The following is a 25,780-nucleotide window of genomic DNA, read 5'->3' as shown; positions in this document are numbered from 1 at the left end:
GTATATAAGCTACTGATTGTTACTTATTTCTTTACAAAACTTAGCCACTGTCTCAGATCCTCAAATGAAGCAGTGATTATAATTCTAAAATAGTCTTATAGATTTTCTTCCTGAAGTTGTAGAGCAACTTCATACGCATTGCAGCTGCATTAAATTCCGCAAATAGCTACAAATAAATTAATTTTTTACAGTAAAATAGACAAAAGAGTTGAAAAGGAAACTTAAATATTCAGATGATGATACAATATTAGAAATTTAAAACTATTCCAAGAATATTATTAGCTTTGGAAAGAAAGCATTGGATAGGAAGGTAAAATGGGCGAGACAAAACAGGTGGAAGGAAGCAGCACATCATGGGAAAAGTGCTGAGAGAAGAGAGAGCTGTGATCCAGCAGGGTGGTAGCAGGTCTATCAGTGCAGGGAGTGGGGGTACCAAGAGGCCTGGCCTGGTTCCAGCCAAGGGGCTGGCCTAAGAAGGAGGAGGACAGTCATAAGAAGATGGAAAGAACTAGAGACCTATTATTTAAGGACGTCAGATAGGACCAGCTCTGAACCTTCTCCCGAGGTAGGGCTCTCAGAAAGGAAAGAACACTGGACTGTAATAGGAGAGTGGTGTGTTCTGATCTGCTGTCAACAAACAAGGAACCCTGAACAAATCACTTAGCCTCTTGTGTCCCCTCCATAAATTGAGATTCTTGGCTAAATTACCTCTAAGATTCTGTCCAGCTCAATTTTATGGCTCTACAAAATCTACTGACTGAGGAGAGAAAGGACGTGGAAGAGAGGAAAGGAGGCAGGGAGAGAGGTCCTCAGAAGGGAAGAGAAGGAGATCCATGTGGAAATACATGAGAAGGAGGAGCAAGTCACGATTCTAGAGTGGTTTTCTAAGAATGCAGGCCGCCTGATACCTGCAGCAGGAAGAGATACAGTATCTTCTCCAAACCACTGGTAATTCACTTGGGAAGATCAATTGTAGATGACAAACTTGCATCCGGGAAACTTTACATTTTGATGTGTAAAACTCCATTTTCTTTGAATGATTTGACACTCACTTCAAGTTCTCTATGCTCCAGTAGGATGTACACAAGCTTATGCCTCACCTAGCTCTCTAAAGAGAACTGTTCAGCTTTGGAACACAGCCTTATGACCTTTCACTTTGAGATTTCAGTCTAATTTGCAATCTTCAACTATCATCCCTTTGATAAAATTTGTTTTTCATGTATATACATATGTTTATATATATATCTATATATAGCTATCTATATATATATATCTATATCTATATGGATAGACACATATTTATATGGCTATACCGGGGGTGCCAAAAAATGTGCATAAGTGGACACTTTGGTCAGTGTTGCTCAAGCAGTAGTTCGCCGTAATCAGAAGTGTCTGGACGCTGATGGTAACCACTATGGACACCTCTTGTAATTGCAGAAGTCAAACGTAACTTGTATTCATCTTTTGTTATCGGTATATATTGAGTATTACAATATTAATACAGTTTTCCTTTCTTAAAATGTATATACAGAGATCTACAGGGGACACTTTCCAAGGGCATTGAAAGTGGCAGCTTTCATAATATTTTTTGTTTAGAAAATAACACGGTCTACCAGTAATGTCCCGTTTATCAGGAATAAGAACAGGGTTATGGAATATAAAATTCATGCTGAATTTTAGCTTTATTAATGAACTTACTTTCAGAATATTTTGCTTGATTAAAAATTTGTGCACTTTTATCTTCTAGTCAACAGAAATCAAAATGCAGAGATCAAAACACAGTGTCACATACCTGTGTCTGTTTAAGACCAATATCCATTCTTTCAAGAAGGTTGTTTAAAAAAGCTGTAACACTTTCCCAGGGGTAAATACTGTTAGAACCATCCAGCACTATGACTATGTCCAGCTGAGTGCTGCATTCTGCAAAAAAGGGAATCGATTGTTCAAATTGGAGTCTCTCTTTTTAGAGATATATGAAGCATTTTCTTGCCTAAAAGAAGCTCAGTTTAAAAGATTAACTATGTTTTACAAAGTGAACACATTGATTTTTTTAATCAGAAAAAGTAGGTTTAGAAAAAGTAAAAGTGATAAATGCTCACTGCACTCAATGATAATTGGTGTGGGATTCTTATCAAGTAAAAAACCACCTCTATTTAATTTTAATGAACATTGTATAAGTTATCTTTGGAAATTTCCTCACTATGAGTTTTATATAACAGTTCTCATTCTGTGTGCATTTCAAGTGAGGTTACGATCCTCAAAGAAACTCACCCTTTAAATACAAACAATGTGACAGCTTCAGCTATGATGTTTAAATATGACTCTCTAAAGGTTATTTACGCTAATATCAGTTCCAAAAATAGCAGTGAGGTTTGGTTATATATTGGCAAAGCAAACATTTACCTAAATTGGTAATGCTGGTAGCTGAGAAAATATATCAAGCTTTTTGGTATGCTCCTTTGTATACATATGTCTCATTAATTGCTTACGCTTTCAAACTTGCAAGACAATTGCATAAAATTTGTACCTTGTACAGGGGCAATGGAGTTCACGACTTGAAATGTGGGGCTGACATCAGAACAGATTCCAGTTGTGTAATGCAAATGTCCACATCTATAGGCATATAAGGGCCCACATGCCTTTTAAAAATGGAAAACAAAATGAAAAAAACTGCAGATTAAAATTATGTAACAGATTTTAATAGACTTACAATGATAGCATTCCTGGTTCATTAACCATCATTACTCTGCTTTCTTACCAGAAACCCTCCATTTGGGTTGGTGACTAACGTTGATCCAAACGTCATGTTCTCCTTTACTTCTGAGACATTGGGAATTGATGTATTAACTAAAAATAGAACAAAATTTTATGAGGGTTGAAAAAATGAAATTAAATATCTCTCATTAAAACGTTCTAACTTGCTTTGCTCAAATCATAGCACATTCTTCTTTTGATTCAACTAAACAATCTTGAAAGTATATTAAGGAATATAATGAACAAGCTAAGGCTGAAAATATGGCTTATGTCCCAGAAACTTTGTCTGGATCACCATCCCAAATAGTTTTGCTGAACTGTAAAAGAATGCAGAACTATCAGGGCAACTAGAATGTGGGATTGTCTTTCACACATTTTTGCTAATTAAAACAAACAAAAAATTTATTCTTATAATATTATAGATATAATGTAAACTTACACATGTATCTTACGTGTTATATCTATATGTTATAAGTGACCAATAATGAAACATAACTTTTGGCAAGAAGAGGGAAACTGGATAGAAAACCAGAAAAGAAAACTCAAATACAAATTTTTGGATCATTAACTTCAATATCATGGGCACATCATGAGGGTTACAAAGAAAACCGGAGCAGGATTAGAGCAGTGTCAGGAAGTTTGAAGAAAAGAAACACAATGAAGGGACTATCTTTGACATTCCACATAGGAATGTTAGGTCGTAAAGTAAGCCAACCTGGCAAAATTGGCAAAAAGTTCTTCTTACTCACAGTAAAAAAAAGAAAAAAAAAAAGATTGGACAGGAAAAGCAAAATCTTCTGAACTCTGCTTAGTGTTGACATATTTGAAAGTGGCAAAACTCAAGGTCAAGAAAGATTTGTCTCACTGTTCCTGCCCAGAAGAGTTTCCTACCTTAAGATTATACATAGATTTAAGGAGGGAATAGAAGCAGAGATTCCCGAATGGTCCCACTGACTTCTCTACCTGAACCTTGGTCTTTACCCAGAGTTTAGTCTGATTTGCTTTGAAAGCACCTGGAAACGGGCTATCAGCTACAATAGTCTTGAATAATCTGGATTAGAGTTTTTAATACTAGGGTTGGTCCAGGATGAACAGTCCCTGGGACATTAGGGACTACAGCAGAAACTTTTCTACCGTTCTGTTTTCTGTTTGTTTGTTTTTGAAATGATAACCCCAATAAGTTTATTTCCCATCTGATACTATATATAATTATTACAATATTATTGACTACATTCCTTGTGCTGTACTTTTTTTTTTTATGTTGAATCTTTCAAAGTTGCTGAGTTTGTTTATTATTTTTAACAGTATTTTTTTCTGTTTTTTTTGTTTGTTTGTTGTTGTTAACATTTTTTTTAATTTTATTAGTTTCGGGTTTACAAAACGGGGATACGAAAGTCTACTGTTCTTGACATAGTTAAAGTCTCTATGCTAATGCTAAAAACTCTATTCCAGTTTCCAGGAATGGAGGAGTATGTTCTGTCAGAACAACTGTTTTCCAAATAACAAATATAAACGCTAGGAAAAGGAAAATAAAATATATGAAACAACCATCTGAAGGCACTGGAAAGTAACCAAAAGCAGGCAGAAACTGGAGAGAAGCTTATGCTGGTAAGAAGAGATTAGCACAGGGTGTTTCCTCTTGTTTTTTCCTAAGGGAAGGCCCTAGTCGGTGGCTAAATCTCAAATAGAACTCTCTCAGTCTTACAGTCTTGAAGAAAGAGAGGACAGAAATTGGGACAATGGCAGCAACTGCAAAGTGCAGGGAAATATCTTGGAAAGTAGAGCCACGAAAGAAGAGTTTTAATATATACATACATATTCTGTCCAAATAGCTGAATGACCTGAACTGTATATATGCATATATATGTTCATAGATTAGTTTTAACAGCCCAGCTTCCCAATGAAATTTGGAAATTGAGCTCAGCCAAGCAAATTGCTTTGCTAAAACAAAAAGTTAAGGCTATTTAAAGGCATACAACAGATCTAGGTCTCCACACTTATAACTCAAAAGTATAATCCAGGATACAATCCAAAATTACTAAACATAAGAAGAAACAGGAAAATGTGACCCAACTTCAAAAGAGAAGTAATAAATGGAAAGTGATGTAGATATATTCCAGATGTTGGAATTATCAAGCAAGGATATAAAAGCAGCTATTATAACTATGCTTATGCATATAAAGGAAAAATGTTCATAATAAATAAAGCAATAGGAAATTTTAAAAAAGGAGAACTGAAAAATATAATATCTGAAATAAAGCTGTAGGTTATGAGTCAATTCCATGTTATTTAATATTGTATAAAACACTGACAGGTTTCTGATTGCTGGATAGTTCTAATAGGAATTTTCTAGTCATGTTCTAACCACAGTGATATTTCTATCAAATATCTCTATTTCAATGTAAATTTACCTTGTGCTATTCTCTTTTTTTTTTAAATTAAGTTTATCTATGTCAATTCCTCTTGTGCTATTTTATTTTAAAAAACAAACACTAAGTTATATTTTGTGGAGGAAATGTGATGGGCAGGTTTTATTTGGAAAAGTTGTTTCATGTTACCACTGGTTTACAATGGATTCTGAACGATGGAGGCTGTTAAAAGTTACAAAACCAGTAAGATCTTCTAAATCTCTGGATAGTCTATGGTGAATTTCTAAAGCAAATGGAGAGCAGAGGGAAACAAAATGTCATTTAATGTGAATTTGAATGAAAAGAATTAAAGAATGTTTATAGATTAGTTTTAATATTTTCTTGAGTTGGTTGAAATTGATTTTTAGTTAGAATACTGGGCAAAATTTAGGACCAGACTTGAACATTCTGAGTTACATACCTGGTAGATCCAACTTTATGCAAGGTAATGATTCTCCTCTTCCAACTGGACATTTATAGACATCTCCAGTTCTGTTCTTGGGTTGGCCAACTAAAGGAGAACCAATAAGCACCCTGGAAGTTAAATAACTCAGTTAACATTTGTGAACAACAAGAAACATTTTGTTCTAGTTATTTTATAACTAATTCTAAGACAACAGACAGCAGTTCCCACAGACATAATCAGATAGTCATCTTCTATTATTAATTTAATGTTATCTAAAATGAGCAGCGTGTCTTTTCCAAACTGCAGATTGATGTGAATTTAAAAAATAGCCATAAAATATATGGAGGAGAAATCTCAGTATATTTTATTTGATTGTATTAAATATTATTTTATTATATTTCCTATTTGGGGGCTAAAAATAATAATTAGTGGTTAAGTCTGCTGCTGTGTTAGTTTACAAAATACACATGGAAGTATAAATGTATTTTTCCCATCAGGAACTGATAATTTAATAGAGAAGTTAGGAAATACACTCGCAAACATTTGATCGTCATATGGCTTAGTATTAGTATACGCTAATTTGTAAGCACTTAGAAAATAAGAATAATTATAAGACCCAGGTTAAAATCATTTAATGTCTTTTTAGACAGAATTATAAAATATAATCATGATTTTAATTAATGGAAAATATAATCATGATTTATTTCAGTTCTAGCAAACCATTTAACAAGGTGTCCTATGATATCTTCAGAAATAGGATGGATGAATGTGACTGATTGTTAAGGTATTGGCGTGGAACCACAGCTGCTTCATTGCTGGCTAAATAGCTGTACCCAAAGACACCGACTGCTAGTAACCAAAGGATTCCAATTATGCACCATAAGATTACACTTGGGATTGTCTTAGCCCATACTTTACTAATGTCTTGAATGAAGATACAGAAAGCATAAAGGTATTCATCAAGTAAATATGCCTCTTTGGGCATTCAGAAGTATCCCAACATTCTGGAAAAAGAAACTTAAGTCAGCTCAAGTTTAATGAAAACCTATGTAAATAACTTCCCCTAACTGCATACTATTATCTTCATCAGTACAGGATGTGGGAAACCTGACTTAATAGGAGTTCTTGTGAAAAAGTCATGCAGGATTTAGTTGACAGCAAGTAAACATGAACCAACAGTGTCTTTTAGTGCCAAAAATGCTAATGTGACCTTAGGCTGCATTGCTGGAAATAGATGCCTTGGTCAACGAAAGTGATAGCTCCTCTGTGCTCTGCACTGTCAGGCCATGTCTGGAATCTCCAAATTAAGAGGGACATGGGCACAATGGAATGTATTTAGGAGACTAAGACTAAGACGGTTCAGTCTGGTAATTTTGTCAGACCAGAGATGCGAAAGTTGGGGATGTTTAGCATAGAGAAAAACATGTCTGAAGAAGAGTTGAGAGGTTGTATAAGGGTACAGGTGGATAGGGGATACATTTTTAAAAATGTAAGTATGTGAAAGTCTGTCATATTGAAAAGGGATGGGATTTATGTTGTGTAGATCCTTTGGGAGAAGCTAGTATTAATGGAAATAAATGTAATAACAATTGTAAATACTGAATTGTTGAACAGACTCCCTAAAACATGGTTATGATATAAGGCCTTTGCAAAGCCACTTCTGATATGAATAAATAACCATAAAAATGTTTAAACCCTTTGATATATAATTCTTACTTCTGGAAATCTCTCCTAAAAAACAATGACCTAAAATTAAGGGGGAAAACGTCATCCATAAAGATAATGCTCAAAGTGCTATATATAATAGTGAAAGATTAAAAGAAATATGATGATCAGTAAGAACTAATTAATTATTACAGGGTCATTCTATAGGATATTGCAGTCATAAAAAATAATGGGTAATAAGATTGCAAGGTAGGATTAAAAATTATTTTTGACCTTATTTAAAGTAAAAACCTACCAAATTTAATGAAAATGTATGACATAATTTAAAGTGAAAGATACCAAATTATACTCAATGTGCTCATTATAATAGCAATAATAATAATAGCTATCATTTAATTAATTTATGCCATGGGCCAGACACTGTTCAAAGTGCTTTCCATGTACTGCTTAATTTAATCTTCTTTGTGAAACATAGCACGAGCTTTGTCGCCAGATTTCGTAAGTTCAAATCATGACTTTACCATTTACTTAGACGTATGGTTTAGGACAAGTCAGTTACCCTTGGTGTCTTAGTTTCTTCATCTGTAAAATGAAAATAATAAGAGTAGCTACCTCACAGGGTCACTACGAAAATTAAATGTCAATGCACGTAAAACGCTTAAGACAATATTTGGCTCATAATATATACTAAGTGTTAGTTTTTTTTAATTATTATTATATATTTTTTCAGATGATGAAGAACTGCATCTATGGAAAACATAGATTAAAAGGGAACACACCAAAAACATAACAAATTATATTAAAGAGGTTATGGTTAGGCTTTTCCCCTGGTATTTTCAAAGCTTTTTTGAGATGTGATTGATTACTTTAGTTTTATAGTTAAAACAGTTTCGAGGAAAGTAGTGAGTGTACCATTATGGAAAGTCTTTCAGTTGAGGCTAGATAGATCGATTAATGGTTATTGAGTCTACATGCTTGGCATTTATGGCAGGCCCTAGGGATATAAAATAGATAAAACACAGTTTTTAACTTTGTTTAAAACTTAGAGGGGAAGCAAAACTATAAATGTACTATAACAATACTAAATAGGTCTGAACTTGGAGCACTTCAGCAAAGACTCAAAAGGAAGAAAGAATACGGCTCTTTTGAGAACTTCAAGTGTCTCACTGCAGCTGGAGTAGAAGTTCAGTCTGGCAAAGTTATCAGGGTTCCAATCGTGAATATTCTTATAGTCCACCTTAAGAACATTAGATGTATTTTATGGAGGGGGAGGTTGGGAACCACTGAATATATCAAAGAGGGATGTGACAGGATCAACTCTAATTTATAAAGTTTATTTGCTTGCAGTATTATGAATAAATTGGGGAGAGGGGCAAATCAGACTCAAAGAGTGGAGGTAAGAGTTCTTAAAATAATCCAGATAAGAAAGGAGTGTTTGAATTAAGGAAGTGAAAACAAAGGAATAACCAATTCTAGAAATATTTAGGATATGTGTCTTAGTTTGGGTTCCCCCCAAAGCATACTCTAGATAAGGACTTTGGTACAGGTAAATTTTGGGGAGGCAATTCTAAGAATGCACTAATGGGGAGGTGGGGAAAATGATGGCGGGAAGGAAAACAGGTTAATAAAGAGTGCACTAATAATGGATTACTTAGCTGGGCTCAGTCTTGCTGGGGAACATCTAAGAAACCACATGGAACATATATGAATATGCTGAGAGCATGGTTGAGACCCTGAGTAAATACTACCACCTTAAGATAGTAGAGTAAGAAGAGAGCTGAAGGCTAGCATCTAGGGAAAAAGAACACTTGAGATTTCAATGAGCAAAGGAAGGAAACTAGTAGGAGTGATTAGAGAGGAAGAAGGAGGATCAGGAAACAGTGGTGTCACAGAAATCAAAGAAGGAAAGCATATCAAGAACGGGAGGTGAGAATGGGATCCATAAGTCTAGGGCAGACTTCATTTCAAGTAACACGGCTAAAAATGAGGGAGATAGGCCATGTTAATAAGTGTGGGCTTCTTTTTATTAGGTAAATCACTAGAGGTTTGAGGCAAGTTTAAATTTACTATGGAGGCAACCTGGATATGGTTAAATCATAATAACAGGAGAAAGGCTGATGTCACAGGAGAAGGAGTAGAGTTCCTGAGCAGGTAGAAGGGGCAGATCCAGAAGGTCAGGTTTGTCTTAGAAATGCGGAAGGACTACTATCCCTAGGCAGGGCTCTGGATGGCCTGGTATCCAGAGGTTTGTAAGTGTGGTAGATGGTTCGGAACTGTGTGCATTTTCATGATGAAACTTTGTTTCTCATCCTTCACTGAGACAGAATGAGATATAATTTTTCCTCCTGTTACAACTGGGATTTGCTTGACAAATAGAATGCAGCCAAAATGATACTGTGACTTCTGAGGCTAGGTCTTAAAAGGTTTTGCAGATTCCACTTCACCATTTTTGGAAATCTGAGACCAGCATGCTATGAATAAGCCCAGCATGGCTTAATGGAGGATGAGAGGCCATATGGAGGAGAAGCGTTGTTTGAGCTGACAGCAGGAACTGCCAGACACGAGAGTTAAATCATCTTGGAACCTCCTTCCCAAATTACTAAATGACTGCAGCTTCAGGAATGAGAATTCCTGTGGTTCCCTAGGCAGCAGGGGCACACCTATTCAATCCTGAAAATCTTGAGAAATAATTAATTATTGTTGTTTTAAGCCACTAAGTTTCGGAGTAATTTGTTATGCAGCAACAGCTAACTGAAACAGAAAGGGAGGATAAAGGTTTGATCTAGTGTCTTCTTTCTCTCTCTCTCTCTCTCTCTCTCTCTCTCTCTCTCTCTCTCTCTCCCTTCCTTCCTTCCTTCCTTCCTTCCTTCCTTCCTTCCTTCCTTCCTTCCTTCCTTCCTTCCGTCCCTACCACCTTCCCTCACTTCCTTCTTTGGAAAATACTAGCTGTAGTCATCTAGTGAGATTTAGTGTGAGAGGTACGGTAGTAGGGTGGTGGGCTTGTAGAAACTAATAAAGATTTAAACTGACAAGGAAGACATAAGCTGGTTAGATAGCCCTTCAGGCCAAGATGAAGTAGATTACAGTAGGTCATGGATGTTTTTGAAGATGTTTCTATTGTAGATGGAAGACAGGCCTCCAAAAGAGCCTTTCAATTCTAAGATTCCATCATCAGATTAGAACAAATTCTAAGTGTGTAGAGAAGAAATGATTAGGTGGAAAATGTGAACTGGGGAAAAATCTAGGATAGTCAATGAAAAGTGAGTCCTGAATAACATGTTAATAGTAAAGTTATTGTGAATTATAAGGCAGGAGGGAAGGGAGATCATGGACAGTTCAGGCGAAATATGGAAACGATAGTGAGAGCTAAAAATGGAAGGTGAGAAGGAAGTATGAGTGGCTGGAACATGGGAAAAAGTTTCCATATAAACAAGAGCAGGGAAGTTGAGATTGGCTGGCAGTGGACTTTGAAGGAAAGGGAAGGGTCTGGAATTTATATTTGATTTCCAGAACAATAGAAAGCCACTTAGAGTATGGGGCTCATTGGAAATAACTTGATACAGCAACTGGAACCATGGCCTATTGTGTAATATGGGTGAAGTAAAGATGGAGGTGTGAGAGCTTAGAAAGTGGTAGAGTGCAGCAGGCCAGGACTGAGACAGGTACTGTGAGAGTTGAGGCCAATGGTAAAGAATGGGTTAACAGGACCCAGGACATAAAACAATTATGTGTATTTTTCTAGGAGCTATTTGTTCTGATATCAAGCATAGAGCTCTGGAAAGAACCTGTATTTTACCCCTTAATCCTAAGTAAACCTTACTTTTCCCAAGCTGTGTAAAATAACAAGATCCTAAAAAAGTAACGGCATAGTGTTTATGGAATTTCAAGAATCTCCAGCATTCCCAATTCCCATTATTTTGCTCTATTTTTTTTTTCTCAGAGCACTTATCATAGTCTGACATGTGACATAACCTATCTATTCAGTAAGTTTATTATTTATTTTTTGTCCCCCCACCCCCGTGACCAATAGAATATAAGCTCCATGGTAGCAGACATTTTCATCTGTTTTATTCACGCATATATTCTTGGTACCTATAACACTGATAGGTACAAAATAAGCAGTCAGTAACTATTTATTAAATGAATGAATTGATGACTGTGTCAGATACTCTAAGAATCTACACAAGGCTGACCTGGGAATTTTCGACTCATGTGAACAGCTAAGAGGTCCTAATGGGGAAGTTTTTATTTTGTTTTGCTTTTTTTTTCCATTTTAGAGGTTAAATATTTTGCTTAAGCAGGATGCCATACATGTCTTTGGGTAACACAGGAGGCATTTCCACATGTCAAGTTTCCAGAGAATCCTTGTTAGAGGAGAGAACTGGCTGAAATTCAGAATGCTGCTGTTGCATGTCCTGGGCCTGTCACGTACTTGCTATATTAAACCTTTGGCAATTCATTCTCAGTTTCCTGTTTAGAAAAATGAAGATCATAAGAGTGATACTCACCTAAGCCCACAGTGTCAATGTGAAGACCACGTTGTTTCATGAACCGTGGATGTTTTTATTTTAAAATTCAATGCAAGTTTGCTTTAACCCATTATATTTTATTTCTATTAGATTTTTATTTTTATTTGACATTATTGCAGGCATTTGTCAGCGGATTAAGAGTATTAAAGAATGTTCTGGATTTCATCACTGATCATTAGAGAAACCTGATGAACTCAAAGATCACTGAAGTGAGAGAAACATCTCTTCTCCATAAAAGCTCCAATTATAATAAAATTTGGTAAACTGAGAGATGTTTGCTATTCATAATAGTCATTATTACCATTGTTATATTTATCTGAAGAGTAGCTGATCTCTGACTACTCTGTTTTTGTGTTTATGTTTTTTCCCTCTATAAAACAGTTTTCTGGAGATTGGTGTCTCATATTTACATTATTTCATGAACACTCTTTTCACCTAACCCTTTCTTGATGTCCAAGCCAAGTCATTATCAGAGTGCCAAGTACCCCTGCCACCCAATTAAAAAAAAAAACCAAAAAAAAAACCACAACAATTAAAAAAAAATAAATGACGTGTTTGGTCATCCTAGAGAATGAAGTTATAAAAATGGCCCCACATTAGCTGTAGTGCTCTCGGTCATGAAAGGTAGAAGGGTGTGAATGAGGTAAGCCAGAGAAATGACAAGTTTGGCAAAGAGGAAATTTCAACTTCAAAAGATATTATAAACAGTGCAAAATAAATATTATATTAAAATGCGCAAGAGAACATTTGATAGAACCTTGAAAAAGTCTTTTCTACCCCAAGCTTGAACAGGCTTTATTTAAAACACACATACATTGGAAGCAGGGCATCAATCACAGGAGCCCACAGTAAACCTTACCAGCATAAAGCAGGGTCCTCTAGGGAAAAGGCATGAAGCCAAAAGATTTGGATACTCTCACACACACACACACACACACACACACACACACACGTATACACACACATTGGATTGAGGATTGAGGATTGGCTAGGGAGGTATTTACATCATGAAAATCTGCTGTGAGAATCCAGGCCCATTAAGTCACTGAAGTCCCCAAAAATGATTGCCGGAACAACAATTCAAAGAGCATGCACACAATGCTGGAAGGAATGAAACAAAGGAACAACAGACAGTGGAAAGCCCCACACCAACATGTCAGATTTTCCCATTTAGCTGAGACCTTGCCCTGCTGGTGATTACCACTGAATCTGGAAGGGCTTGTGCAATGCTGAGCACATTTAAGTTTCTTCTCTTCAAAGCACAAATATTAAACCAATTATGCTCTTTGTGAGTTTTTCTGAACCACATTGCAATTACTCGGTTGCTTCAGCTCATGCTAGCCATAATGAACAACAGCTGACTTTAATCAGAGCTGTAATATGCTCTGCCACTAAGGAAACGTGGCTTTGGAACCAGTGATATAAAGTAACTTACACTTCACAGTAACCTTTGGAAAGGTAAAGGGTGCATAAGGCTGCCTCTTCTGTTTTTCAGTTCTTTCAAAGTAATTAAAGCACTGCTTTTCAAATACAGAGCCTATGCTTGTAATGGACAAACCAGTACTTCATCTTTAGGCATACTTCAGCCAAGACGCAAGATGGCTCAGGGTGATTTTGTAAAAATATGAGATTGATGAGCTTCTAAAATAAGAGCAATAAATATGATTTAGAAAGGTGCCCACTTCTAGAGAAAATTAAATAACAAAATCCATATTTGCCCCAAAACGGAGTGTGCCAAAACACTGTATACACATTTTAAGAAAGAAAACCTGTATTAAAATTGTAATACTCAATATACACCAATAACAAAAGATGAATACAAGTCGCGTTTGACTTCTGCAATTACAAGAGGTGCTCAGAGTGGTTACCATCAGCGTCCAGACACTTCTGATTACAGGGAACCACTGCTTGAGCAACGCTGGCCAAAGTGTCCACCTGTATACATTTTTTTGGCACCTCCAGTAGGTCAGTTATTCCATAGTCCATTTCTTAAAATAAGTTCTGAATCTGATCAGATTTTATAAACACTTACAGAATATCCAAACACGTTTCTAAAATTTATTTTGCCTTCCCAGTGCCTGGATCTCTTTAGAACAATGATATGCTGGTACCATCCTTGAAGGTTTGGACATTTAGATTTTTGTAGCTTGCTTAGTTTTTTTTGTTGTTGCCCTGATTTTTTACACCTTTTCAATAAAATCATTGTAAATACGGAATGCCAAAGTGGAATTAAAGTATCTGAAATCCATATACATTCAAATGCTCAGAAAGTCTTACATGCATATGAATATGGAAAGTCTGAGACTGCAAAGATAATTATTATCAACATTCACTGTTAATATAGTTCTACTGAAGAAAAAAGCACTAGACTGGGAGTGGAGAGACTTGAGTTTTATTTTCAGCTCTGGCCCTAAGTAGTTACCTTTCCCTTGGGGAGTCACTTAAAAAGAAAAAAGGTTTTATTGAAGTAAGAATGACATATACAAAGCTGTACATATTTAATGCATACAACCTGATGTGTTTGGAGATCAGTATACATCTGCAAAACTATCACCATAATCTGTGCCATAAACAAACCTGTCACCTCCCAAAGTTTCCTCCTGCCCTCTTTAGTTATTATTACTATTATTATTATTTTGTGGTAAGAACACAACATATGATCTACCTTCTTAGCTAAATTTGAAGCATACAATACGGTATTGTCAACTGTAGGCACTATGTTATAATCTCTAGGACTTACTCAGCTTGCATAACTGAAGCTTTGCACCCTTTGATTGACACCTCCTTTTTTCCCTCTCCTTCCAGCCCCTGTAACCACCATTCTATGCTATGCTTCTATCAGTTTGACTATGGTAGATTCTTCATATAAGTGGAATCATGCAGTATTTGTTCCAGGTCTGACATCTCACTTAGCAAACTGTCCTCTGGGTGCATCCACATTGTCTCAAATGGCAAGATTTCCTTATTTCTTAAAGCTAAATGATATTATGTATACATACATATACATATATGTATAATTTTTAAAACTGTATTCATCTGTCAATGGATATTTAGATTGCTTGCAAGTCTCGGCTATTGTGCATAACGCTGCAGTAAACATGGGAGGGCAGATACATCTTCAAGATCCTGATTTCAATTCCTTTTGATATTTACTCAGAAGTGAGATGCTGGATCATCTGTCACAGTTCTATTTTTCATTTTTCATTTTTTGAGAACTTTGTATACTATTTTCCATAGTTGCTGCGCCAGTTTACATTCCCACCAACAGTATACAAATGTTCCCTTTTTCCCACATCCTTGACAACACTTGTTAGCTTTTATTTTTTATAATAGCCATAGAAGAGTCACTTTTAACTTTATTTTTGTGTCTGTTTTTTCATCAATGATAACAAGGAGTTAAATTAAATTCAGTTCTTTAGCCAACAAATAAACACTGAGCACACATTATGTGTAGGAACCCATGCTAGATGCAATTCACAAGATTGTAAGTGGGAACCCAAACCAGTTCTTGCTCTCTACACATTTCCTCTAATATATTAACTTCTCCCTCTTATCTGTTTGCCATTTTTGATTTCCAGCTACTTAGACATTACCTGAACTCCCGCTGTTTAAAACCATACTCATCAATTTCCCGATAAAACTGATTTTCATCTTTTCCTGTATATTTGTCTCTGAATGACAACCCATTTCCCAATGGTCCAGTATAGAAATTTTGGAGTATGTTTGACTTCTCCTACAACTTCATTTGCCATTTCCAAACCTCCACCAAGACTTAATGATTCACCTACATTTGTCTTGGATACTCTTTTCTTTAATTCCATTTCCCCCGAATCTAGTCCCTGACTTCAAGCACCAGCTTGCTGATTTTGCTTGCCTGTTGACTTCTTAGCTTTCAGGCACTCCTGTCTCCAATCCGATCTATATGTAATTTCCTAAACTAAGTTCACAAAACAACCTTCTCAATGTCTTCTACCTAGGTCTAAGCTCCTTTGTCTGGTTTTTAGCTCTGCCAGTGTCCGTTGCTGTCTACCATCCCAACGTCAGACTTGTTTGCTTGCCACAGTGCACACTTTTTCTCAAATCTATGCCCTTGCTTATGTGGCTTCCCAACTTGGAGCGACATTTCATCTTTTCTTATTAAAAGGTAAGTCATTTTTACAAGGCTCCGCTCAAGAATCAAGAATCATTTACCCCTTCTTTGAACTCGATTGAATTAATAGTCTATACTACACTGATTAGTGGTATTCTTTACTTCTATTTCATATATGTCCTCTACTAGATTATAAGCTTATATATTTGTCTTATATCTCCCATAGAATTTAGTATAATGCCAGACTCATAAGATGTATTACATGAATACTTGTTGCTTGACTGGCCTACATTTATACCATGGCTGTAGAAAAAGCTCTAACCTACCAACAAACATTTGTACAGCAACAGCTATGTTAGATTTCATGGGTTAAGAAAGATGTATAAAGCATGGTCTCTAATCTCAAAAAGGTTAACATCTCATTATTAACATCTCACATATGTATATAGAATTCTGAATGGTTCATCTTTCTAAAGTTCAATTCAAACCATTAACATGTATTTTTTGACCTTATTCTTACTATCCACTCTATGTACTCTTTTGTTTCTTTCCAAAAGTCATTCTGGCTATCTTCCTTTTTTCTCATCTCCACATTCACTTTCTTCAAAGATAGTTATGGGAAGGAAATTCATGAACTGAAGGTCCCATTCAGGCCTGATTTTCAGTTTCCCATTTCTTTGCCTCTTGGTGGCTTGAAAGAGAGAGATTAGAGAATTCAGAGGATGGAAATCTCACAATAGGATGGGCTCTTATAATAAAGGACAAAAAGAGATGGAAAAGATCAAATGGGTGCACTAAGTCTCCTAAGAGGAAATATGAACCTCCCCCTTACTCTGTTCAGATTCACTCAGACAATTAGGGACTTCCTGGTATCAGACTATGGTCAGAGAGACAAGACTGAATGAGAGGGAGCTTACAGGTTCTCCTCAGATCAGAAAATGAAAAACAGACTTTCATAAAATGTTAACAATATTTGATTATCCTTTAAAAAAAGTTCATTTTAACTAGGTGATTTAAGAATTTAAGGCTTGCTATTTATTATACTCCTGTTTAAAATTTATGTAGCTATTAGTAACTAGTGAAAATTAACTTTTATATGTAGTTTATGTAAAAGTTAAATTTTTAAAGAAAAACCCACACTGTGTTTCAGTTTATTATATACCTTATGCACAAAGAGAAGCTTGACAGGTTGGTCCACTCACTATTATTCTCCCAGAGGTAAAACTCCCTGAATTGCAAACCTAATGCTTAAAAGAATAAAATGGAGACTGGGATGACTTTGCCAGCTGAACCTTAAAAACGAGAGTAGGGGAGAGTGAGAGCACAGGATGGAAAGACAAAGGATATAAAAACTTTTACTCCATTATGAGATTTCTCATCTGAGATAGTCATAAGGTGAGTAGAAGAGGGAAGCATTCCCACACATTCTAGTTTACACCTAAGATATTAGGTTGGTGCAAAGGTAATTGCAGTTTTTGCAATTATTTTTAACCTTTTAAACAGCAATTACTTTTGCACTAACCCAATGCAATATTTGTACTTAGGAAATGTGAGAATGCAAATTCTTACTTTTGATAGTTCTTAGGGGATTATTATCAAATTAATGAAAAGTAAAAGATAAACATCAAAAAGGCACATCTTTTCATCTATGAAATATAACAGTGATGGATAGATCACAATTTTCCTAGTAGAATTAAATTCCATTTTGTTTATTATTGTAGTTACTAGAAAAATGGGCTTGTTTAGTTTGTTATTAAGCTGAAGCAAAGTTTTACTAACTTCTGTTCTTTTTTCTACAAGATGCAATAAAAAAAAGACTCACTAAAAATTATATTAAGTATAACCCAAAAAAGCTCTAATATTATTTTTGTGTAATTTGCAACAAGTTAAATATGTCTTAAAATCATTAAAAACAAACAAAACAAAAAGCCCTTGTAGATAAAGAGAACAGATTGGTGGTTACTAGAAGGGAAGCGGGTGGGGGTGGGCAAAAGGGGTGAAAGGGGTCAATTGCATGGTGAGGGATGGTAATTAGACGTTGGAGGTGATCACTTTGCAGTGTATACAGATGTTGAATTATAATCTTGTATACCTGAAACAATTTTTTAAAAAAGCCGTAAGAATCATACCTAAAGTGAACTTAACCAATATTAAAGGGCTTAAAAATATGTAAAAGAAATTCAGTAAGGTTCATTATAAGTAGTAGATCAAACTCAGGAGCTCAGTAAAGTGCCAAAAATATAAGCTCAGTATTATATTACAGAAGCAACATGGGACAGCATCTCATCCACCACCTCCCAATCCTTCCTGCTGAATTTCAGCTACTTTAAAATGAGAACAATTAAAGAACTCTTGCCATAAAACGTAATTACAGAACAATGGCTATTTTGGATAAGTACCTTCCTTGGAGGCAACCCACGCTTCCACAGACATCACTAACCACTTATTTTAATATTGCCAAGGAAGTTTTCTTTTTTAACTTTGTCAGTGTCCATTACCAAATGATTATTGCATTTTCTACCAAAAATGACTAATTCTGTTGAAGTCTCACAGAACAAATTGTAGCCAGATAATATTTTCCATTACCTTGTGAGAAAACCAAACACCAACAACAGCAAAACCTACTGGCTTACCATTTTCCTTCTTCATTTTCATATTGTTGAACAGTGTATCCAAACATGTCCTCCACGGGGCCGCTGAACGTCATTGAATTTTTCACATCAACATTGAAGGATACGCAGAAGCCTAGAACAACTTTAAGAGGGAAAACAAAGATAGTTACACAGAGTTAACTAAGATTCCATTGTGTTTTGAATTATGTTAGGCATTCTTGAGGTTACCATTGAAAGCTGTGCTCTTATTAAAAAGAGCAATGATGGTCAAGATTGAGAACTGCAAAAAAGGTCTATCATATTAACTTATTACTGACTGGAAATCAACATAAGGGTTTTAAAAAATACAAATATTAACATTCAAACAAACTCCCATAGTAATTTAGTATCTGTATCATTCCCAGACCTTAAGATTTCAGCTGTGTGGGAAAGAGTGAGCAGAAACTCAAGCTCACATATGACTAATGCAGTTACAAAGGGTTTTCCAGTAGTGAGCCCCACAGAAAACCATGGCCCCTACTGAAATGGAAACAGCTTCATTTTCTCATTTTGACTACAGAGGATGCAAGAATCACAATTTAAAGCTTTGGGAGAGGAAGTTTTCTCATTGTTGCTTCTAAAGGGAAGTCAAGGTGATTGTCTCCACTCAGAGATGGGCTTCCTATGCAGGCCTAGGATTTGCTCTGCTTTTCTCTCTGAATCCAACAGTGGATGGAAGGTTACACTAATACACTAAAGCTTCCTTACAGTGTTGGTGGTGGTGATAACCTCACTGGTTGCTGTCAAAATTAAATCAGATGATATAATATATCTAGAGTTCACTCAATGCCTGGCACATATGAGATATTCAATGAGGGTTGATTCTCTTCAATTTCCTTGTAGTTCAGGTAATGGAAACCCTTTATAAATGAGGCTCTCTCCTAAAAGGGTTCTGGATGGTGCCAAATTCTCTCAAATGGATGGTACCAAAATCCATATCTGGTACTGTTTTTTAAAGTATACTTGTGAAGTTCCAAAGTATTCCACTCCTAGATGTAACTCAGAATTCTTCTCAAGGATCACTCCCTTATAAAAACACAGAGCATCATAAGGTGCATTCAGACGTGGTTAAATCTACTCTCCTTTGTTAAACCATGATATAGCTACACGTATCTTGAGAAATTCCCTTTCCTTACCCACTGTAAACTCTTCTATAAATATAGTCTAAACCCAGACTCTAATTCATTGTATGTTCTAATTCATAACCGTCACATTTTGATAACAATATGAAGTCTTTCTTTGAAGCATAGGATTGTATATAACTTAGAGAAAAGTTTGTTCTTAACAAAATATAATTACATACGTCTATTTACAAAAAATATATACTTATGTATGCCCATTTGTCTTTCTTGATCTCCACACCTGAAAATAATCTTTTAACTACTAAACCTTCCTCTTTTCTTTAAAAAAAAATCCCTCATACAGATAATTATTAAACACTATATACATTGTAGTTATCTCTGTGAGTTTTACCCCTAGATTGAAAATTTATTTATTTATTTTTATTTTTTAAATTTATTTTTTCAATTACAGTTGACATATACTATTATATTAGTTTCACATGTACAGCATAGTGAGTAGACATTTATATACCTTATGAAGTAATCACCCCGATAAGTCTAGTACCCATCTGACACCATACATAATTATTACAATATTATATTCCGTAGGCTGTACTTTATACCCTTGTGACTATTTTTTTAACTGCCAACTTACATTTCTTTTTTTCCAAGTTTATATTTCTTAATCTCTTAATCTTTTTCACCCAGCCCCCTCACTCCTCCTCCCATCTGGTGACCATCAGTTTGTTCTCTGTATCAGACTGGAAAATTCTTAAAAGCAGGGGTCTCTTACTCATCTTTCTTATTCTTCCTCAAAATCTAGCACAGCTCCTTGTACACAGATGAGCAATATCATGTAGAATGAAAGATAACACGCAGAAGGAAGAAGCGCGCCAGTTGTAGCTGGAGGTGAACTGGCAACAATTTCATCTTAGTCAAGACTTTATGGAGATGGAAACTTTCAAGTTAGATTTTGAAGGGGAGTGAGAGATGTGACTTGGCAGTGAGAAGAAAATACGTCCCAAGGATTTAGGAGGGTCTCTGCAGCAACAAGACTTAGGACAGGACAAATATGGTAGCAAGATGATAGAGACATTTGCCTGGCTCGCGTGGAATATGCAGAAAAAGAATCGATGGGTAGCACAGGTCCATTTATGTACATTTCCTGTTCATTCTTCAAGGGTGATGGAGAACAGCTGGTTACCATCTTCCACATAATAGCCTTTCATATATTCGAAGACAGTTTTAAACCCTGTTGACTCTCTACTCCAAACTATTAATAAATAGTACATGCTCCTACCCTTTCCTCACAGGTTTAGTTTTATTTTTTGAACAGTTTCAACAAATTATTTTTGATATGAGCAACACACAAAATAGTACTTCTACAGTGGGATTTCTCAACTTCGGCACTATTGACATTTTGGGTGAGAACATTATTTGTTATGAGGGGCTCTCCTATGCATTGTATTTAGCAGCACCCCTGGGCCCTATCCACTTGATGCCAGTAGTACCCTCTGAGTTGTGAAGACAAAAATGTCTCCACACAGTGCCAAATTCCCCTGAGACCAAATCACCTGAGTTTAAAACCATTGTTCTATGGATAAGGACCAGAACACCACCACCAATGATTTTGTTGAAAAAGATGACTGAAAACCAAGGCAGCAACGTCTGTATCACCTGGGAGCTCATGAGAGGTCCAGATATCTCAGGTCCCTTCTTCCAGATTTTCTGAATCAGTATCAATGTCCCAACAAGATCTCCAGGAATCTGATTCCTGTTAAGGTTTGAGAGGAAGAGATCTGTAACATGGTACCCCTCTTTCGTAATTGATGCAGGTAACAAAATTTACCTAAATTAAAAGTTCTCAGCATCCTTTAGACAAAAGAGGAAAGGGATTATCATTAATCAAGGTCAAGTCACCCCTCTCGAAGGATTTTTCCATCACTTCATCATCTTTAGTATACGCTCTCCCAAAGGCCGTTCATGGTACCCCCCCAATATAAGAGCAAAGCTTTTGGTTTCCTTTTTGGGCCTGTTTGTTTATTCTACATGTTGTGTGGAATGTCCGGGGGTGTGTGCTGAACTTTTTTCATTTCCTGTCCTCAGAATTCTCCAGGCAATTTGCCCAAAGTGATTGTAAATCAGCCTCTTTCATGTTTGCTAAGGCACCAAGGAGCACGAAGCACAGGAGATGACATAAAAAAAATAGTTTACATTTTGTTCTTTTGATTTAAAGGAGTGCATAAACAGTAAAAGCAGCTACTCATACTTTTAGTTCAATGCTCGTTTTGTTATACTAAGTTGTCTTGGAACTTTATGTACCAGAAGTAAAGCAAAATCATACTTACTCTCAATCAAAGTCAAACAAAAACAAAACATACAAACAAACAAAACTGAGGTGGCTTTAGGGGTCATACAGGGTGAAAATCATTGGAAATGAAACATAGACAGTAGTCAGATGTCAAAAGTAAATTCTGATTTCACATCTACCAGCAAAAATAGGTTTTTTTTCCCCCTTAACAATAACAACAATATCGTGTACTTGCTATGTGTTACTCTTCACATGCTCCTTCTCATATAATTTGCCCAAACCCTACAATTAAACAATGTTATTATCTCCACAGTGCAGATGAGGAGAAGGGGGCTCAAGATGGCCGAGAAATTTGTCCACATTTCCCCAGGATTCCCAAGTCATTCATATTGATTCAGTTTTTATGACAGCCCTAAACTGGGAAGGGCTAGTAGAAAGTGACATGATGGGTTTAGAAGAAAGGCTACTATCATTCCATGTCATTTCATCTCTTGAGAAGCAGAGTTAGGGAGGAGGCTCTTCTACAGTGGCCATAGCTGGCAGGGTGCTGGAATGAGGGAGAAAGTTAAAGAGAGAAGACATGGCTACAGAGCTCCTGAGAAAGCTGCATGAGGGTTTTCAACTCCAACATATAAGTTCGGGTAGAGAAAAAGTGATAAAGCTTTCTCTCTTTCAAATATGCTTATATATACGATACATCTTAGGGCTAAAAACTGAGGAGGAAGATGAGATTGTTGGTATTGAAGGATATCTCTTGTGAAAGAGATCATTTGGTGCAATTTCTTAACCCCACTATGGAATATGACGCATATGACCAATAAAAGAGAGAAGAAACCTCTTACTAACCTACAGTTGTGTAATGTTTCCTGCTTATATTTTGCCACTTACATTTTCACATAAATAACGGTATTGAGCTTGTCAATAAACTGTAGAGGTTAGGCAGGACAGCAGTCATTCTCTCTGTGTTAGGAAACTGAACCTCAGAGGGTTTAAATGATTTGTCAAAGGCCAGGTTGGGTGAGTGGCGGAGACCAGACTTCAGCATTGGTCTTCTGAGGCTGAATCATAGACTTCGTGACTACAGTGCTATTGAGCTGGTCATATTAATAAAAACAAAACAACCGAGGTCAACAGAACCCTCAAATGGCCCATGGGAGCTCTTAATCATCCTGTAGCTTTGCGGTATTATTTATTCCACAAATACAAATCACGTCTGTACTTCGGGTTGAATATATATACTAACCCTGGATATAAAACGTCATAAAAAGGCAGGGCTCCTGCTTTCACAGCTCTTATGGCCTAGCTTGGGGAAAAATATACAGCAAATGATTTAACCTCTATGAGCCTCAGTTTATCCCATTTACAAGGAGCTTACAAATGCCTTCCATAGGGAATGGTCAATACATGAGTTAATACATTTCATAAGCAAAATCCAAAGGGTCCGTTTCACATCTGGCAGTTGAGTTTTCTTTTGCAAGAAGATTTCCCCCCATTCTGATGATCATTTGTATCTTGAAAAGTGATACAGATGTGTGATATCAGTGAGCAGGACAGGGGTGCAGTGACCCATGTCCACAGCACATTCCCAGTTTCTGCTCATAGCTGCAGTGACATGTATAAAGAAAATGTGAGATGAGGGTGTCAGGCCCTCCGAGCGGGAGAGATGGCGAGGAGGAGGAGTGCAGGTGATCACAGTGAGATGCAGTTAGATCCCTTGGCGTCTCGTCTCAGTCCCTCAAGAGGTGGTGCATATTTATGATACCACCCAGGTTCTGAGCTAATAGCAAGTCAAGGCTTCTCTCCAGTGACAAGCTACTCACCTCTAAGCGACTTCAAAGACCACAAGTCTATTCCAAGGATAGGATGAGCCTGCGTACTCCTCTGGTATATTCATGCCATACTGACTGTGTCCCCGTGTTGAGCCACCTGAGAAGCAGAGAGCACACCTAGGCAGTGTAACCTCTGTGGTGAGGAGCGGCAGAGGACCCGTGCGCCCCAAACCCGGGCGCTGGTACATCCTGGGCACCTCTTACAAAGCTTCCTGGTAGAAAGAGTTCATCCACTGCTGCTCGAATGATGGATATAAACTCCTAAAGTCATATATGCTCACGGTAAGTATGAGTTGATACATGAGGGATTTGCATAACTCCAATTTTACTTTTTATTTTCTCCTTACATATTTAGACAAAATATATTTAACATTGAGGCACTCCAGGGATTTGGAAGAAAAACATTTTAAATGATAAGAGTTGGTGAAAGTTGGAAGCCCTTTTCCTCACCTTGTAATATAGTATAATGAAATATCTTTATAATATCAGTGTTGTAGATCTGAAGTCTTAATTAGTTTAATTATTCTGAACAGGCTAAGTGAGTTGGATCTCAATTTTGGCATACATGGTGCCTTAAAAGATAAAATCTGATCAAAAGTGTAACTGAGCCTGTCTAATCACATTACAGTCCTGCATCATTCTTGATTTGAATTCTGAGATGATTATTTTTACAACACTGCAATCTTGAGAAGGAGGAGCCAAAGAACTCCAGTGGTAAGGACAAGAGAAATAAAAATAGAATGAAAAGAAGACAGTGTGAGAGCCTTGAGCAAAGAGTACAGAACCAACACATGTGTCTGGAAATGACAGCATAATCTTAAATACTGGAATTTATATTTTCTGGAAAAAATATCATCTCCAACTCAGTGTCTCCTTCAAACAACTGGAATTTCCCGATACAGTTATAAAAGAAAAAAAAAAAAAGGCTCAATCAATCTCCCCATTCAAAGTTCTTTCACCAGAAATGATGTAATATGTCAGCAAGATATCTACCTCCATCAGCAAGTCCAGAAAAGCCAATCCAAATAAACACCTCGGTGTTCAAGGATTTTCCAAGTTTCATCCTGGGAAGCTGCTTTTTAACTTTAGCTTGGTGTAGTGAGCGAATTGTTTTGACTTTTAGTGCTAACGTCCCGTGGGCCTCCAGTTATTACAAATGGCATTTGAACTTCAAAGTGAGTGTGTGTATATGTGCGTATCTCTATATGGCTAGAGGGAGAGAGGCAAGGAGGCCTAATTCTTGGCACACAGTAGGTGTTTAGTACAAGTTTGTTAAATGGAACAAGATGGAATAAACAAAGAAATGAAGATTTCTAGTATAAAGGTCAGTTTGGCTGTAAGAATGTGTCCCCTTCAGTAAGTGCTGTCCAGAATATTAAACTCCAATAGAGTGTTTCCCAAACATCCTTTGTTAAAAAAAAAAAAAAAAATCCCCCCCCCACCGCTAAGATTTTTCTACACAAGTTTGTTCTTCCACAAAGTTTATTTTCCTTTGTAGTATCTACAGACATCTGCTCTTTTCCCATATCCTCCCACCATAAATAATTGCTGGCTCCGCCAGCTCCTCTCAGACTGTCCCTTCTCCTAAAATTCTTTAAACAGCCTCAGAACCCAATGCCTCCACTCTATCAGCATCATCTTCTGGTTCAGTGTTTTACAGGATAAAAAAGCTGCAGAACCTTAGGGGTCCCTGGCTCTCACTGTGGGAAACATGCCTGGTGTGTTTGTGCAAGCAACATGAGCACAGCGCTCTGTTCTCCAGCTGTCCTGGCATTCTGAGAGCTGAACTCATGAATTTCTGTGACCATACAGCGTGGAGCACGGCGTATGGGAAGGCGTATGACACTTCAAAACACAGCAGGGTTGTCAAACACTTACCCAGAAATAGGTGATCCAAAGTCTTTGGATGTGTAAGAATCTACATGAAAGCTGTACTATTGTTAATGAAACCTTTTAACCTTTTAAATGAGTTTTATTAATTTACGGATAATCTCTTCTCAGTGAGATAGTAAGACACTGACAGTTTTAAAGTTATTTTTGTTAGTATGCACAACAGGTACTTATGAGGGCCAGGAA

General features: G+C 36.6%; 1 protein-coding gene across 1 annotated transcript in view; it reads right to left on the bottom strand.

The window, feature by feature from the left end:
* ITGA1 (integrin subunit alpha 1) overlaps nt 1-25,780 on the bottom strand; it is a 152,340-nt gene that overhangs the window by 73,647 nt on the left and 52,913 nt on the right. The window contains exons 2-6 of the mRNA XM_019736210.3: nt 18,486-18,606; nt 5,584-5,696; nt 2,759-2,847; nt 2,528-2,639; nt 1,793-1,920 (exon numbers count right to left, since the gene is read on the bottom strand). Of these exons, the coding sequence (XP_019591769.3) occupies nt 1,793-1,920; nt 2,528-2,639; nt 2,759-2,847; nt 5,584-5,696; nt 18,486-18,606 (563 nt within the window). The remainder of the gene's footprint in view (nt 1-1,792; nt 1,921-2,527; nt 2,640-2,758; nt 2,848-5,583; nt 5,697-18,485; nt 18,607-25,780) is intronic.

The sequence above is a fragment of the Rhinolophus sinicus genome, chromosome 3, assembly GCF_057876585.1.
Source record: "Rhinolophus sinicus isolate RSI-liver-muscle chromosome 3, RSI-T2T, whole genome shotgun sequence".
NCBI classification, from domain to species: domain Eukaryota; kingdom Metazoa; phylum Chordata; class Mammalia; order Chiroptera; family Rhinolophidae; genus Rhinolophus; species Rhinolophus sinicus.
Note: the sequence above shows the minus strand (reverse complement) of the source record. Positions and strands in the feature narration are given on the sequence as shown.